The sequence below is a fragment of the Fundulus heteroclitus genome, chromosome 1 (genome assembly GCF_011125445.2).
Source record: "Fundulus heteroclitus isolate FHET01 chromosome 1, MU-UCD_Fhet_4.1, whole genome shotgun sequence".
NCBI classification, from domain to species: domain Eukaryota; kingdom Metazoa; phylum Chordata; class Actinopteri; order Cyprinodontiformes; family Fundulidae; genus Fundulus; species Fundulus heteroclitus.
In genome coordinates, this window is record NC_046361.1 from 7,897,657 (window position 1) to 7,912,687 (window position 15,031).

Genomic DNA, 15,031 nt, shown 5'->3' on the forward strand with positions numbered 1-15,031 from the left:
AAAAAAAGGTAAAAAACAAAACCTGATATTATTCTTCTCATTTCTGCTGCGATGCTAATGTAGTTCCTGCTTTCCTCAGAAGGTTTAGCTGAATCCAGGTTTTATGTTACTCCGCACACGCTGACAGAAACAGTGTTTCTAATCTGCTAAAAACCACCTGCTGTCATGGTGAAAACTGCCACCATTTATGTATCAGTTTCATGTTTTTTACTCGTACGTTATCTATTCTTGCTTTATGCTGCAGGGTGCTGCAGGGGTGTATTTGCATGCATCCCCATGCACACATTCCATTGAGAAATAACCTCATGTAAATGCATGCTTCCAGACCGGAGGAAATCAGAGTGCATGGGCAGGGAATGAACATTCAACGTTGCTTCATCATTGGGTTAGTTCGAATTGGTGGGGTGCTAGGTTTCTTCCTCCTTGCATGACAAATATGGTGGTCATGGCAGACTTCATCTGTCTGTTTTGTTTGCTTGTTGGTTTGTTTTCATATTAAATATCAGCAAACAAATGTTAATATCAGTCAAATATAACAACTGATGATTTCATTTATTAAAAGAGGACCACTATCATAACGAAAAAATAGAAGAGTGATTGCCTGCTGACCTTAACAGCTTATTAAACAGCACTGGGAGCAACAACTGCCATCAACCAATGACTGGCAATGAATTCTGATAGAATCCAACTTTTTCAACCCTTTGGGGGTGTGGCGTGTGTGCTAAACACTGTCACAGCTGCTGTTTTCTTTGCTGTTAACTAAGTCACTGGTTCCGGATGGGACATTACCGAGCCATACGTGTTTGTTTATTTATTCATTTGTTTTGCCATACCATCCTGGTATCCCATCACTCAAATCAGTCATTGTGATTCCTAGTTAACAACATGAAGAATAAGTTGTCCAAAATCTTATAGATTTCTAATTCAGCAAAAGATGGATTTCACTATTATTTTTCATGTTCTGGCCTCGGCTATCTGTCACTCTCCTGCACCATGATTATTAGTTCATTCCATACACCTGTCCAGATCTTCCAGCAGTTCGGCAAGCCAACCCTCTACACCTGTTCACCTGCCTTTATATTCTGCGGCTCCACAGACATCTGTTGCCAGATTGTTTGAAAACCTTAGATTGAGTAAACATCCAGAACTCCTTGCATGCCTTGCCAAGTTTTGATAAAGTTCTTGTTTTCTGGATTTCCTTGTCTCATCTTGGCCCAGTCAGACACTTCATTTGACTTTCTGTTTTCTTAACGTAGACCTGAAGTGTTTCCTGACCACGATATCCACCAAGCCCATCGAACCTGTCAGCCATCTCCTGCCTGCTTCACCCACTGAGCTATATAATACACTGGAGTGCTGATTTTGCTGAAAAACTGAAGTCCCTGGCCGCCATCTTGCTACTCCCTACTCTCACAGAATCCCACAGGATTTGGTTGCAACAACAAGCAGTTTTCTGGCTGTGTGAAAATGTTTTACAGGTAATTCTACAGTCAGTGGATGTACTAACACTATCAACTACTAGGAAATTAGGTGCTGAGATATTTTACATGTTATTCATATTAAATATATATATATATATATGTATATATAAGTATGTGTATATGTATATATGTATATATATGTATACACATATGTAAATATATGTTTTTGTATATTGTTATTTATATATTTAAAAATGTTAAACATATATATTTAAATGAATAAAATGCTAAATATTTCAGCACATGACTTTTTCAGTACTTGATATTTTTAGAACATAACATAAAACTATATGGCATTTGACATTTTAAAAGTCTTAAGCCCCCACTGAACATGAGAAAATCCTCGTTATTCGATGCTGTAGCGCACATATTCCCTAGTTACTGGAGGAAAATGGGGAGTACCAATATGGCGGCTGGTGGCTTCAAAGCGACTCGTTCAAACAGACGGTGATTAGCACTCCAGTGTAGAATATAGCTCAGTGGCTTCACCGTGTATAGCCCTAGCCTCACTCATGGACCTCTCTTCATCCTCTGCCTGTGGTCCACCTACCACTGTGAGCAGCCCACACCCAGGTTTTTCCTGCCGCCCACCAGGGGTCTTTGTTACTGTAATAAACCGTTTGAAACGCAACGCCGTGTCCAGTTTGAACATCGGGTTCTCTGCCTGTCTGGGCATTACAGTAGTGTTTTATTTCCCCTTCTGCTTTGCATTGTGGATTGTTGTTTGAACTCTTAGCAACTATTGTTCTTTGTTAGCTTTTAAAGCTAATTTATCCTGTTTCCAAGTCCCTCAAAACAACCTTGGTTCTTACAGTTTTTGATGTTTCCTTAAGCACCATTTTGAAAACAGGGCGCAGAATTTCAAACCACTACACATAATTATCACAACTAGACACATAGCATGCAAAACACCTCAGACCCTGTGCAAAATGAAACAAACATTTATAAAAACCATATTATGTTACCTTATGAAACACACACATTTAATAAGGCTCAATTCTGTTTGAACTTAAAACACTTTTAACAATTCTACCTCTCAGTGATTAGATTACTGTAAGCACAGTACGCAGAGAAAGTGAAAATATACAACACACAATATAAATATACCAAACACAACATCAAATCAATGCTGCAGATTATTAAAAATCTGATCACAGCAAAACATGCACAAACACTGTAAGCCCAGTAAAATAGACAAAGTAAAATACTGTACTACCAGTACAGGTTAAAAGTATTTTAAAGTAAAAGAAGAAAACAGAAAAATTCTGAATAACATAAATAACAGTAAATCCTACACGTCTCTTCGTCTAGCAGGATCTGGACAGAGAATTTCATCAACATCGCAGACAATATCCTCATTGGCAAGACAACGTGGGAAGAACCACCTTGAATGATGGATCCATCATTGCACAGCTGACTTTTGACAAATTTGATCCTCTTCTTAATGACCTTTCACATCTTCCTCTTCCTCTACCTCCTGCTCATCCTCCACAGATTTTCCCTCTCCCCCTCACTCTTCTTCCTCTGACTTCTTCCATTTAGGTTGGAAGCAGGTGAACTCACCTGCTGCATTTTTGTAGTGCTTAAACCTGATTGGTGTGTCTACAATAGAGCAATCGTGTTTGCAAACCATATGTATGTGTTTAATCACCTGGGTCATTGGTGTGGAGATGCTTCAGAATTGCAAGGAAGAGATATAATGATATGCTTCTGTGTCTAACGTAGACAAACTGTGTTTAGTGTTTCGCAAATCACTGTGTGTGTTTTTCTGCAAAAAGTGTGAGGCTGACTTTTTGTTTATAGTGATGAGAATCTGGTGCAACGTTTTGCTCTTTGATGTAAGGTGTTAGTAATTATCTAATTCTTTTGTTTTTAGTGTTTATGGAATTGTAGAAAAAAATGTAAACATGCATGTTCACACTGAACTGTGATATCACTGCATATTTTTTATTGGTTTTAGTGTTATTCATATTTGTTTTTTTTTTACTATTGTTTTACCCCATACTTTCTTACTTTTGTCATTCCTTTCTTTTTTACTTAGGTTTTTAGTTTTTTGACTAAAGTAATTTAACTGGAAGTTGACATGTTTTGTTTATACATTTTTGTATTGAGTGCACACATATAGAAACTCCCCCCTTCATCTATAATACCACACCTCACTATGCAGGTATTCTAAAACCTCTGGAGATGACTTTGCAAAGAAAGTGTCTTCATAAAATTAAGAACATTATGGACAAGCCTAAGCATCTGTGGCGCGTGAGACTGTGTGGGTGTGGTTTGGGTGTGCTCTTCGATAGGTGTGGCTTGGGGAGGAGCTGGCTGCACATAGAACATAGACCCATCTTCATCTGGAGCACTATTTAGAGCCTGGCCTCCTGTGTGCTCGCTGCCAGACGGTCTCTGCTTTGTTGGTAGATCGGCCAGTGTCCACCATTACTACCACTTTCCACGGTTACCTTACTTGTGCTCTCCATCTCCAGGTTCCAGCTTCACACCAGGCTTCCTACAACCCAGCCACACTTTCCACCTCCCTCAACTCCAGCTGCGTCCGGAGACACTACCTCTACCTCACCTTTTTCCCTCAACTCCAAATAAATGGTCATTTTCCTCCGTCCCCTACGTCTGGTTATCTCCATTTTGGGCCCAGCACCACCTGAACATAACAGCATCCTCCTAATCAGACTGTTGTAGACCGGTAGCTATCACCATCTACAATAACTCATTGAAGAAACCGCTGTAACATGAAATACATCACTATTTAATTTACCTTTAGGATTAAAGTATTTTTGAATTATAATTTGTATTCATTACATAATAGCTGACAGACTGAGAGCTGTCAGGTAGTACTTTGGGTATTTTGATTAAAATCACTAACTTTATTAATTGCCCATGGCACTTAATGATAGTCATTTATCATCAAACCTCTGGTTACACAATTGGGATCATTTCGTCTTGTTCCAGTGAGCTCAACATCACATAGGCTTACCATGTCTTTTTGTGAGCTGAATATATAGTTTAACCTAGAACCCATTGTTGATGACCACGACCCTTAAAGGAGCCTCATCATGTCTTGGGGGGAAAAAAGCAAAAGTTAAACGTACATCGGCGCAAAATACAGAATAACGCAAGTTCTTTGTTTGCTAACTGAACTAAAAATATAACCATGGATTTAAATCTGTAAGATTGTTGAGTAAAAATTGCCAGGTGAAGCTCTTCAGAATCAAAATCAACTTTATTTGCCATGTTTAAGGGTGCACGCAAGGAAGGACTCTGGATCCAACACTCACATTGCGTAAAACATGCAGACAAGGGACAGCAAGCAGAACAGCAAACCACAATCTATATCATTTATATAAAAAAAATATATATATATATATTACTCAGGGCAAAAATAAGAACATGGAGCGATATATAGTAGAGAGTTTTGTTTTTCTCTGCAGAGCAGCTGGCTCTTAAACCTTCTTTAACTGTTTAGGTCTCACCCACCCTTCAACATGTGTTGAAGTATCAGCTTCAACACATCAAACTCCACACTACAGAAGTGTATTTTGACTTGTGCTGCTGTGGCTTTAAATTAGGCTTCTTATTCGTATACACAGGAGAGTGCAGATTAATTAATTTAATTAATTTTCATGCCTCCAAGGAACAGCTAATCCAACTAAACCATTTTCTTCACTATCAGCTTCTTAGGACAGTTTTTGTATCACGTCTTGTTCTAAATTCTCTTTCAGGGGCCTTCACAGCTGTAAAGGACGCTTTACAGAGTGAGTGGGTTTTTGAGCGTGTTTGATTTAACATGGGCAGGCCCCGCTGATTAGCTTCCCCCCGGTCTACTATCACCCAAATGCGTAGGCCACCATCACAGCCCCCCACAACCATCAAATACATAATGGAGATAACATGCGTTTGCTTTCCCATCCACTATCTCTGCCTGCCACTCCACACCTCCTGCTTTCTTTGTTTCCTCCTTTCCTTAACTTTACACTGCACCCACAAAAAATGTTCAACATCATTTTATTTCTTCTTCCCTTTTTTGTCTTTACATTTTTCATGTATCTTTCCTATAATCAAGTATTGTTCAATAAAACAGGAGGAATTAAACACATTAATAAATATCCATTTAAATGATGTATAAATATGAATAAATGATGAATAAATATTGCAGCAATATAAGATGTTCTGGTCGTAAAATAGTCTGGAATAAACTTGGAACGTGTCAAAGCCTATGCTGTTCTGATATCTCAGCTGTATGTAGACACTGAGGCCATACAGAAATGGCCCTAAGAAATAGATAGTCACATTTGTTATGCTCTAATCTTTTCTTTGCCCCTGGCAACAAGTAAGCCCACTTATCAAAACTAACCAGGTATTGAAAAGATGAGACAAAAATAAAATGTTAGATTTTTTTCTCCTCCCATTCATATGACCCAGAACTTCTGTTTATGGATTTTGAAGCCCCAGTCTTTTTTCCGTCTGACATCAAACCCGACTAAACATTTCCTGTTTAAGTACATTAGGATTATCCCGTTTATTTCTATTTACAAAATGCCAGAATAATGACAGAAAGAAGCTTCTATACAATTCCTGATTAATTTAGGAGAATTTTGTAGTGTTAAACATTTTGGATATCCTTCTACAAGCAAACAATGGTTTGTTCCTCCTGACATACTTGGTGTAACGGGGTTGGGTTGTTGGACCGTCTTACTCACACACGCAATTTCCCCTCAGCACACATTTTGCTTACAGCATCCTCACTGATGTCTTGAGATGTTACTTCAATATTTCCACATAACTGCTCTTTCTTGAAGATGCCATCTATTTTGTGAAGTGCACAGATTGAACATGATGTTGCTACGCTTGTACTTCACAGTTCATCAGCCCACAAGAAACATCTCCAACATTCATTATTTTTTTTTTACTCTTTGAGAACATTTTCAATCTGTAATCTGTGGGTTTATGTTGCTTTTTTTAGTAAAAACTTCTCTCTCTCTAAATGGCCTTGAACTCATCTCTTTACACGACTCTTCTGTCATGCAACCTGTTTCTGTTTTGTTGTTTTTGGGCTAGCTGGCTGTTTTCCCACTCCTGCTCTGCTCCACTCATCACACAGTCTGCAACACCTGCTGCTGTTCAATTAACAAACAAAACTTTGCCTTTTAATACCTGCCTTTCACAGCCAGTCTCTGGCAGATTGTCTCCTCCTCGCCATGTGTGAGTTGCTATCCAGATTTAGCATTGCCTGCTTTGGTTTTTGTTTATTACCCGTTTGTCTTGCCCTCGCAGGATTCCTCGTCGGCCTTCGGACTTCTGGACACGACCCTGGACAGTTTTGGATTTTGATTCCTGCTTTGCCCCTTGGACCGTTCTGCCTGTTCTTTTCTCCACCTGTTCAGCCATCATTTGCCTGTACAGCCTGTCAGATTCACATCTTTGTTTGTCTACAGTAAATATTCTAAGCACAACAATGTGTTTGGCTCAAATATCGGATTCTCTGCAGATCTGAGCATAACGTCTTCACTGTGGATAAAGACACTCTCTTACCAGCTTCCGCCAGCATCTTCACAAGGTCTTATGCTTTTGTCCTGGGGTTTATTCACGCATTTTACACCACAAATTGTTTATATCTTGGACACATATTGAGCTGTCTGCTTTCTGAACAGTATGGCTGAACATCCCCATGGTGTTCATACTTATATGTAAGTGTTTTAAAAGATAAACCTGGCCTCCCCAGACATCTGGAAATTGTATCCAAAAATTAACCAGACATATGGAGGACCATAGTTCTGGTTGATTTATTATGATTTCCCTATGGTGTCACACAATGAAGCATTGTGTTTGAGGTGTTGCCTTCAAATACATCCACTAGTGTGCCTTTAATTAACGCAAATGGGAAGTGACATATAAGAAGCTTGCAAATCCATGACATCATCATCTGCGCTTTCTAAAATTGTTTAAAAGCTAATAATCTTAGTGTACATAAACTTCTGACTTTCAAACAAAGTATATAAAAATATGTCTCAATATTCTGGTCTTTAGCAATTAAAAATATCTTGGTAATCTTAATTGGTTCCAAACAGGAAATGTTTAGTCTTATTAACAGACTAAAAAAATCATATTTCTTTTTGTGGATATATATAAGAAGAGATAGTAGTGATATTTAATGATAACTAATTTCGCAAGGAAACATAAATGAAGTAAATGAGTCATGATAGTTTGTTTTTGTTTGTTTCCTTATCCCTAACAACTGACCGTATTTTATATGGCTCTAAGACTCAATGATGAGTTGTGAACATGTGAAGAAATTAGTTTGGAAGTGCTAAGGTGATGTGACACGCAATTCAAATGCTATCCAAGAAAGCAGAAAATAAGTTGTTTGGGCCACTTGACTTAATGAGGAAGGAAATTACAATCATTTTCCATCATCTCCCACCATTTCTGTCAATTTAAAAAAAATGTTGTTCTATGCTGAATGATCACAATCACACTGACCTTGTGATTTTATGCCATCTGCACTCTCAGCTTGGGTGAAAATGTGCAGTTTAAAAGCAAATGGGGGACAGTTCAGTGGGAAAACATCCTACTGTGTTACACCTGTTTTATTATTCTAGGAAATAATGTTTGATGTCAATACGCAGACATTTGAGTTTGAAATGCTTTTTTTGCATTCAGGGATTGTATGATGTATTCAGCAATGCGTCAAATCAGAAAAGGTCTGTGATATTTATTCATATCAGTCAAACATACTATCCTCTTTCAGATTTTTAACAAATTCATAAAGTGACCCAGGAAAACAGGAAGCATTGGCTCTTGGGGTGTTGGATGTGTTGATGTGGGCTTTTAGTTCAAGGTATGAATGATATGCTTACTGATGCACTGTTTTTTTATGGTTCAGGAATTGAGATGAGCCTGGTGACATCAGATTTTCTGGTGACCTTGTCATGTAATGCTTTGTGTGGAATTAATTGGTCCTAGTTAGAGACTGTCGCTGGTGCTCAACCTCCCTCGATTGTGCCATCGACCTCCACCTTGGTGTTCCATTACCCTCAGGCTGCCTTTACAATATTTCTGGTGCCGAACGGTAGTCTTTAGAGAACTACATTAACAACTCTCTAAAAGGCTGGTATCATTAGATCCTCCTCGTCTCCTGTTGGTAACTAGGTAACAGTAAATAATGAGTACTCACTGTCACTTCTGCTTTTGATTCTGTTCATGATTCTACTATATTTTCTAAACTCGATCTCCATAACGCATATTATTTGGTTCGCATCAGGGAGGGAGATGAATAGAAAAAAGCTCTCAAAACACCCATAGGACATTACGAAATGCCTTGTCATGCCCTTCAGACTCACTAACATCACAGCGGTATTCCAGGCTCTGGTTAATGACGGCCTCTGTGATTTCATTCATAACTTTGTCTTCTGTTACTTAGATGATATACTTATTTACTCCTGTAGCCTTAACAAGCACTGGCAGCATGTTAGGTTGGTTTTACAGAGGCTGCTGGAGAAACGTCTGTTTGTCAAGGCAGAGAAGTGCTAGTTCCATGTCCCTTTGACAACCTTCCTGGGCTACATCTTTAAGAGTGGACAGGTGAGGACGGACTCCAGCATGATCCAAGAGGTGGTCGAGTGGCCGGTTCCCATGTCCCTCAACCAGCTCCAGATGTTTCCTGGCATTCGCAAACTTATATTGGCGCGTCATCAAAAACTTCAGCATCATTGCTCAACCTTTGACGGCTCTGACCTCCACTAAAATCACCTTCACCGTGATTCCTACAGCCGAAAATGCATTCAAAAGACTCAAGGATCTATTCGCTACTGTGCAGACAGTTGCAAACATCTGAAATCCAACAGCTGTACGATGAAGTATTCATGATCCATGATGAAATCTTTATGTTGCCCTCAGTTCAAATCGACCTGCCTCCCTCCATGAAGACCACCAAGGGCCTCCCAAATGAGTTCACAGCTGTCCAGAGGCACCTGCACTGGGGTGGCTATGACCTGGAGGAGAGCGGAGCGGAGCACACCATAGACGGTGTCCGCTACATGGCGGAGTTGGGCTTTGAAACCAGCAGGAAGAAAGGGTTATTTTCATTTCTGAAAAGGATTGTTTTTCAGATCAAAGCTAATGTGTTCCTGGTCTCCACCTTTGTCTTGCAGCTCCATGTTGTTCATTATAATTTGGGAATTTACAAGAGCTTCTCTGAGGCCAAAGATTAGCATGAAGGGTTGGCAGTACTCGCTTTTGTCTATGATGTGAGTCAGCTACCAACACTTCTTCGTCCGCTTCGCTTTTCAGCACCTTAATCAGCTCAGAAATCAGTTTGGGGAAGGAAATAAAGATTTGTTCTGTCAGTGGAAGGTTCAATGATGTCTTTGTGCTGAAAATTGGTACATCCCGATCAGAACAGAAAATTCATCCTAGATGTTGACAACATCCCGTTGCCAACCCAGCCAGAAGGTATAGCTGTCCTCCAAGAACTTTCCTCTTAAGCCGTACTCCAGGAAGTCAGCACCCCCAGTTCTTGGGCCCATTCTGTATTGACCTCCGTCATCAGTCCTTCCTCAGTCCGCCTTAAACTGCCAGATCACCTTCGCATCCTTCCAGTATTCCACGTGTCGCAGATCAAGGCTGTCCTATCCAGCTTGTGCCCTCTAGCCAAACCCCTTCTATCCGCTGTCATCCTGCTGCCCTCTTGGCCTGTTCACCCTCTATCAAAGAACCATCTACCAAGCCTGGAATTGCACCTCAGTCTGCCACCGATCACCACTGCCTGACAAACTCTCTCCCAGTTTTTACATGCTACTACTATCTGTAAGTCAGCCCCCCACTCCATTACTCCAGCCTGTCTGTGCCGATGCTCTCTATCTCTCTCGTCCTTCTTCACAGACCGAGACCAGAGCCTTCACAGTTGGCCACTATTCCATCCACCTATATAACCCCCTGTTCCCTATCACGTCACTATAAACATCTTTAACCATAATCTGTATCCATGGTTGTTGCTTCCAGATCACCATGGAAAATAAAGTTAGGACACATTGAAGAAAAAGGTCAACATCTTTGAATATGTCCATTCTCTAAAACAGCTAACTAAAGCTAATTTATTGGTGTTATATGGCTTATCTTCCACTCGTCATTTAGGTTTTAACACAAATGGACAGAAGAAAATACATACAATACCAATGATGTAAAAAGGTGTGACAATAAAATTAAAGCGTTGGTGCAGAGTGGGACATATCCTGTGTTCAAATAGGCCACTGTTGACAGGTATGAAGACACAGCTAATAGTTATTTAAAACATAAAGGGACTGTGCAGCATCTGGAAATCTTTATTTCAATCTTTTTTCACTAAGAGACAGAAAAGTAGTGTCATTGTAGATGTGGTTCTGTGGAAACAAATAACCAAATTGGCAAAGGTTGACAAGAGGTCTCTTAGGATGGATGTCATTTTCCCTCCACAGGAAGAGAAACAAGGCCAAAAAAACACATTACCATTTCCCAGTGGCTGACTGGAAGGGAGGTTACAGAAGCAAGTTTGTAAGTAACCAAACAGGAGAGAAAAAAAGCCATCCTGATAGCAAAAATCCCACAGTGAAACATGACTAGAATTTTCTGTTTTGTGCCATTTCATTAGGAGATGTGTATAAGAAGACCTTCCCCAAACTGACAGTGCCATGACCATGCATGGATCTCCTTTCTAAAGACTTTTTGATGAATGTTATTTTCCTCGTTCTGTTCAGTGGTATGTTTTCTGGATTTTCTCGCTGTCTTGACAAAAGCTCTGTTAGGATATTCTCAGGGCTAGGAAGATTTTTCATGTGGTTCTGTTCTTTTTCTTTCTGTCTTTGTGCGGACATGTTCAGCCTGATGGTAAAGTCCTGATGACAGCAATTTTGTGTACTGATGAGTGATAAGAGTCAAACACAAGGTAAATCTGTAATTCCCTGTAAATCTCAATATTTAGGCTTCAATCTTTTTCCATGTGCCTCAGGAGGCAGCTTGTTGTCATAAGTGTCTTCTGAGCTGTATTTATTAATTAATCCTGATCAATCAAAGTAGTTAGTTGTACTACAGACAAGTCTTCAACACACAAAAACCTTAATTTAGAAGAAACATTTATGCCCTTAAATCTAGACAAGACGGGAAGATGTCATATTTGAATCATGGCCTGTAAAACGTAAACTGCTTAGTCACTTATTTTTGGTGTCAATAAATGGAAATCCTGCAAAAAAGAAAACGCAAAGAACTGTGGTGTCATCTATGACCAGGATATGTCATATAAATATAAAATTAGAATATGCATTTCTAAAAGGCTTGGTTTTCAGATTGGAAATACATTTTGAAAAAAACAACAACATTTAAGCTGGTATTAATCATACTCTTCATTAAGCTCCTATTTCTGCATGAAAATGTTGCTTTTTTAATATGTAATGTGTTTCCGTTAGTGAATCGAGTTACTGAAATAAATATAATTTATTTCTTAATAATATTATAATTTATTGAATATGACAGTATTACACTGGTATAGGACTTTGTTCTTTCACCTCCAGAATATTGCTAAAGTTAGAAATATTTGCACACAGCAAAAAAACTGTAAATATATATATATATATATATATATATATATATATATATACAGCAAAAAACTGTAAATATATATATATATATATATATATATATATATATATATATATATATATATATATAGATAGATAGATAGATAGATAGATAGATAGATAGATAGATAGATAGATAGATATTGAATCCTACTAAATCTTACATGCAATTGTAGTTTTGCTGCTTTTAGAATATTTTTCCACATAAATGTTCTCTGCATTTCTCACCTTTTTCCTTGTATTTTATTTCACACTCTCATTCCCATAGTGGAGTGCTTTTCCCCTTGTGTGGTCAGATGTCAAGCTTCGCTGCTTGCCAGAAGCCTTCATTTTGAATGTTGTTTTTATTGCTGTACTGTCACAGATCAATGGCAACAGAGGCGTCTCCCATCATAGATTTCCTGATGATGCTCAATGAAAGGGTGGTTTTCATGTTGTCTGAAACATTAAGGCATATAAATTTCTAGTGTTATGAATAGAGCAAATTGAGCCCATTTGGACAGAATTTAATACTTGTGGCCTGGAAAGCAATGTTTGGGCTAGCTTATTTCAATATATATGAGTAGGCCATAAGACTCCTGTATTGTCAGTCATTATTGAGGGAGCTAATTAGTCATGAAATAATCTAAAACAAATGAATAAGAACAATAATTAGCTGGTATACATCGATTTTAGGCTATTTTATTGAATAATATTTAGTTTTAAGGCGCAAGTGACTTGATAAGTTCAAACTTTCTGGTGTTAGGATTTTCTTTGTTTCATTTTTATATCAGAAATAATTCTGTATTTATGCTAACCAGACATTACATTGTAAAGTAATGAACAATACGGATTATTGCTTCATCATGGCATCTGTTAGGTATATATTAGGCAATTTAGGTATATATTAGGTAAGTAAACATGGTTACCTTAGAGTTTATATGTTTGAATGAGGAATAAATGGCCAATTGTTGGGATTTCTCACAGAATGCAGTTCTTTCAGGGTGTTCTTGGTATGCAGTGCTCAGTAGCTTTCAAAAAGGGTCCATTGAAGGAACATTGATGACCTGGCAACATGGCCATTGATGCAAGGCTCATCTGTGCACGTGGGGAGCAGATGTGCTTCTGTACCTCAAACTGCTAAGAAGTCACAGCGGACTCTCATAGAAAGGCTTCAGAATACCTAGGAAGTTGGTTTGTTATGTATGGCACTGCATGGCCACAGATGAGTCAGGATGTCCTCTGCTGACCCCTGTTGGGTGCCAAAAACACCAAAAAAAGGGCAAGTGAGCATCAGATCTGGACCATGAAGCAACCGACGAAGGTGGCCTGGTCTGATAAATCACTTCTTAATCACAAGGATGGCTCGGCGTTTCCATTGCTTACCTTAGGAATACTTTGCACCAGTATGGACTTAGGAAGTCAAGCCTGTGGAGGTAGTGTGATGCTTTAGGAAATATTCAGCTGGGAAACCTTGGATCCTGCCATCTATTTGGATATTACTTTGAGACATACCAGCTACCTATGTTGCAGACAAGGCACACATTTTAAAATGAATAGTGTTATCTGATGGATGTGGTCTCTTTCAGCTGAATAACACAATATGCCACCAAGTAAAATTGCTCAGGAATGGATTTTCTGTACATAATGAGTTGTTGACTTTCCCTCCAAATTCCTCTCATCTCAATAAAATCAAAGTCTGATTGATGGAAACAGATGGAGAACCCTGCTTTGTTTACTTACACGACAGCAGCTAAAATCTTCCAGATACCACAGCACACCTTCAGGGGTCTATGGGAATCCATGCCTCATGAGCTGTTTCGGCCCCAAAAAGGGAGTGTCACGCTGTTAGGCTGGTAGTTATAATGTTACGCCTGATTGGGTTTTATAGAAACCATAATTGCAGTCATATGAGGTACACAACAGTTACATTAAAAGTCCTTTCTTAAAACATACTTTCTGCAAGAAAAACTGTGATCCTTCGCTGCAGCATTGCTGTTTTAACTTTCTCAAATAAAAAAAGAATGCTAAACCACAAATTCTGTTTTATTGAAATGTATTAAATTAAAACAAGTAAGTAAATAAACAACTTTGAAGATATCCCCTTCAAAAAATGAATTAAAGTTTTAACAGATCACAAACTTTGATTTAAATAGGTCTTTATTTAATGAAAAAGAGTCAATTCAGTTGAACTATAGGCATAGTCCCAAAGTTAATAGTTAGCCCTTTAGTCTAAATCAGAAATAAATGATCAAAATTTGGCTTTTCACCTTTGAAGTCTATTCCACCTTTATCCAACAATAGTATGTCCTCATAAACAAAATAAAATATAAAACAAGGTTATTGCTATTTGAAAAGGGTGAATTTGTCTTTGCCAAAACAGCAAAAACATCAAACAGCTTTTTTTTCCCCCTCTCGCAGCCCTTTACGACAAAGGATAACAATTTACGGTAAAACGTGAAGACACAACGGTGCTTTACGGCAGGCATGTTTCGGTTTGTAGCTTGTTGTCAAGTGGGAAGCTAGTCGTGAAGAATTGCATTTTGAAGCGCAGTTAATTTACGGTGCAAGCTTCTAACCAGGAAACATGGACGTCGGCGAGCTCCTGAACTATCAGGTAGAGCTTCTTCTCCTCCTGTGGATCTAGATCTGCTTTGTTAACTTCTTCCTCCTGAAGTGTTTGCAGGCAACAGCCTTGTCCTCAGCTCCAACTCTAGAGAGCAGACTCTTGTTTCGAATCGTTGTTCGCATCTGTCTGTTTATGTGTCTCTCTGTTCGTTTCTCATTTTAAAAAGTAACACGGCTGTAGCTCAATTTAATCCTTCCTGTTAAACGCGAACGTCGCAGTTAGTTTAATAGCTTGAAAACATCGCAGTAATTCAGCGGTCCAGAAGCGTGGAGTTGGGGTTTCTGCTTATTGTACAAACAGGTTAAATAGTTTCTTTTTTTCTCTTT

General features: G+C 38.7%; 1 protein-coding gene across 1 annotated transcript in view; it reads left to right on the forward strand.

The window, feature by feature from the left end:
- Positions 1-14,538: 14,538 nt before the first annotated feature.
- ctnnbl1 (catenin, beta like 1) overlaps positions 14,539-15,031 on the forward strand; it is a 98,186-nt gene continuing 97,693 nt past the window's right edge. The window contains exon 1 of the mRNA XM_036126022.1: positions 14,539-14,693. Coding sequence (XP_035981915.1) covers positions 14,664-14,693 — 30 coding nt within the window. The 5' untranslated portion in view covers positions 14,539-14,663. The remainder of the gene's footprint in view (positions 14,694-15,031) is intronic.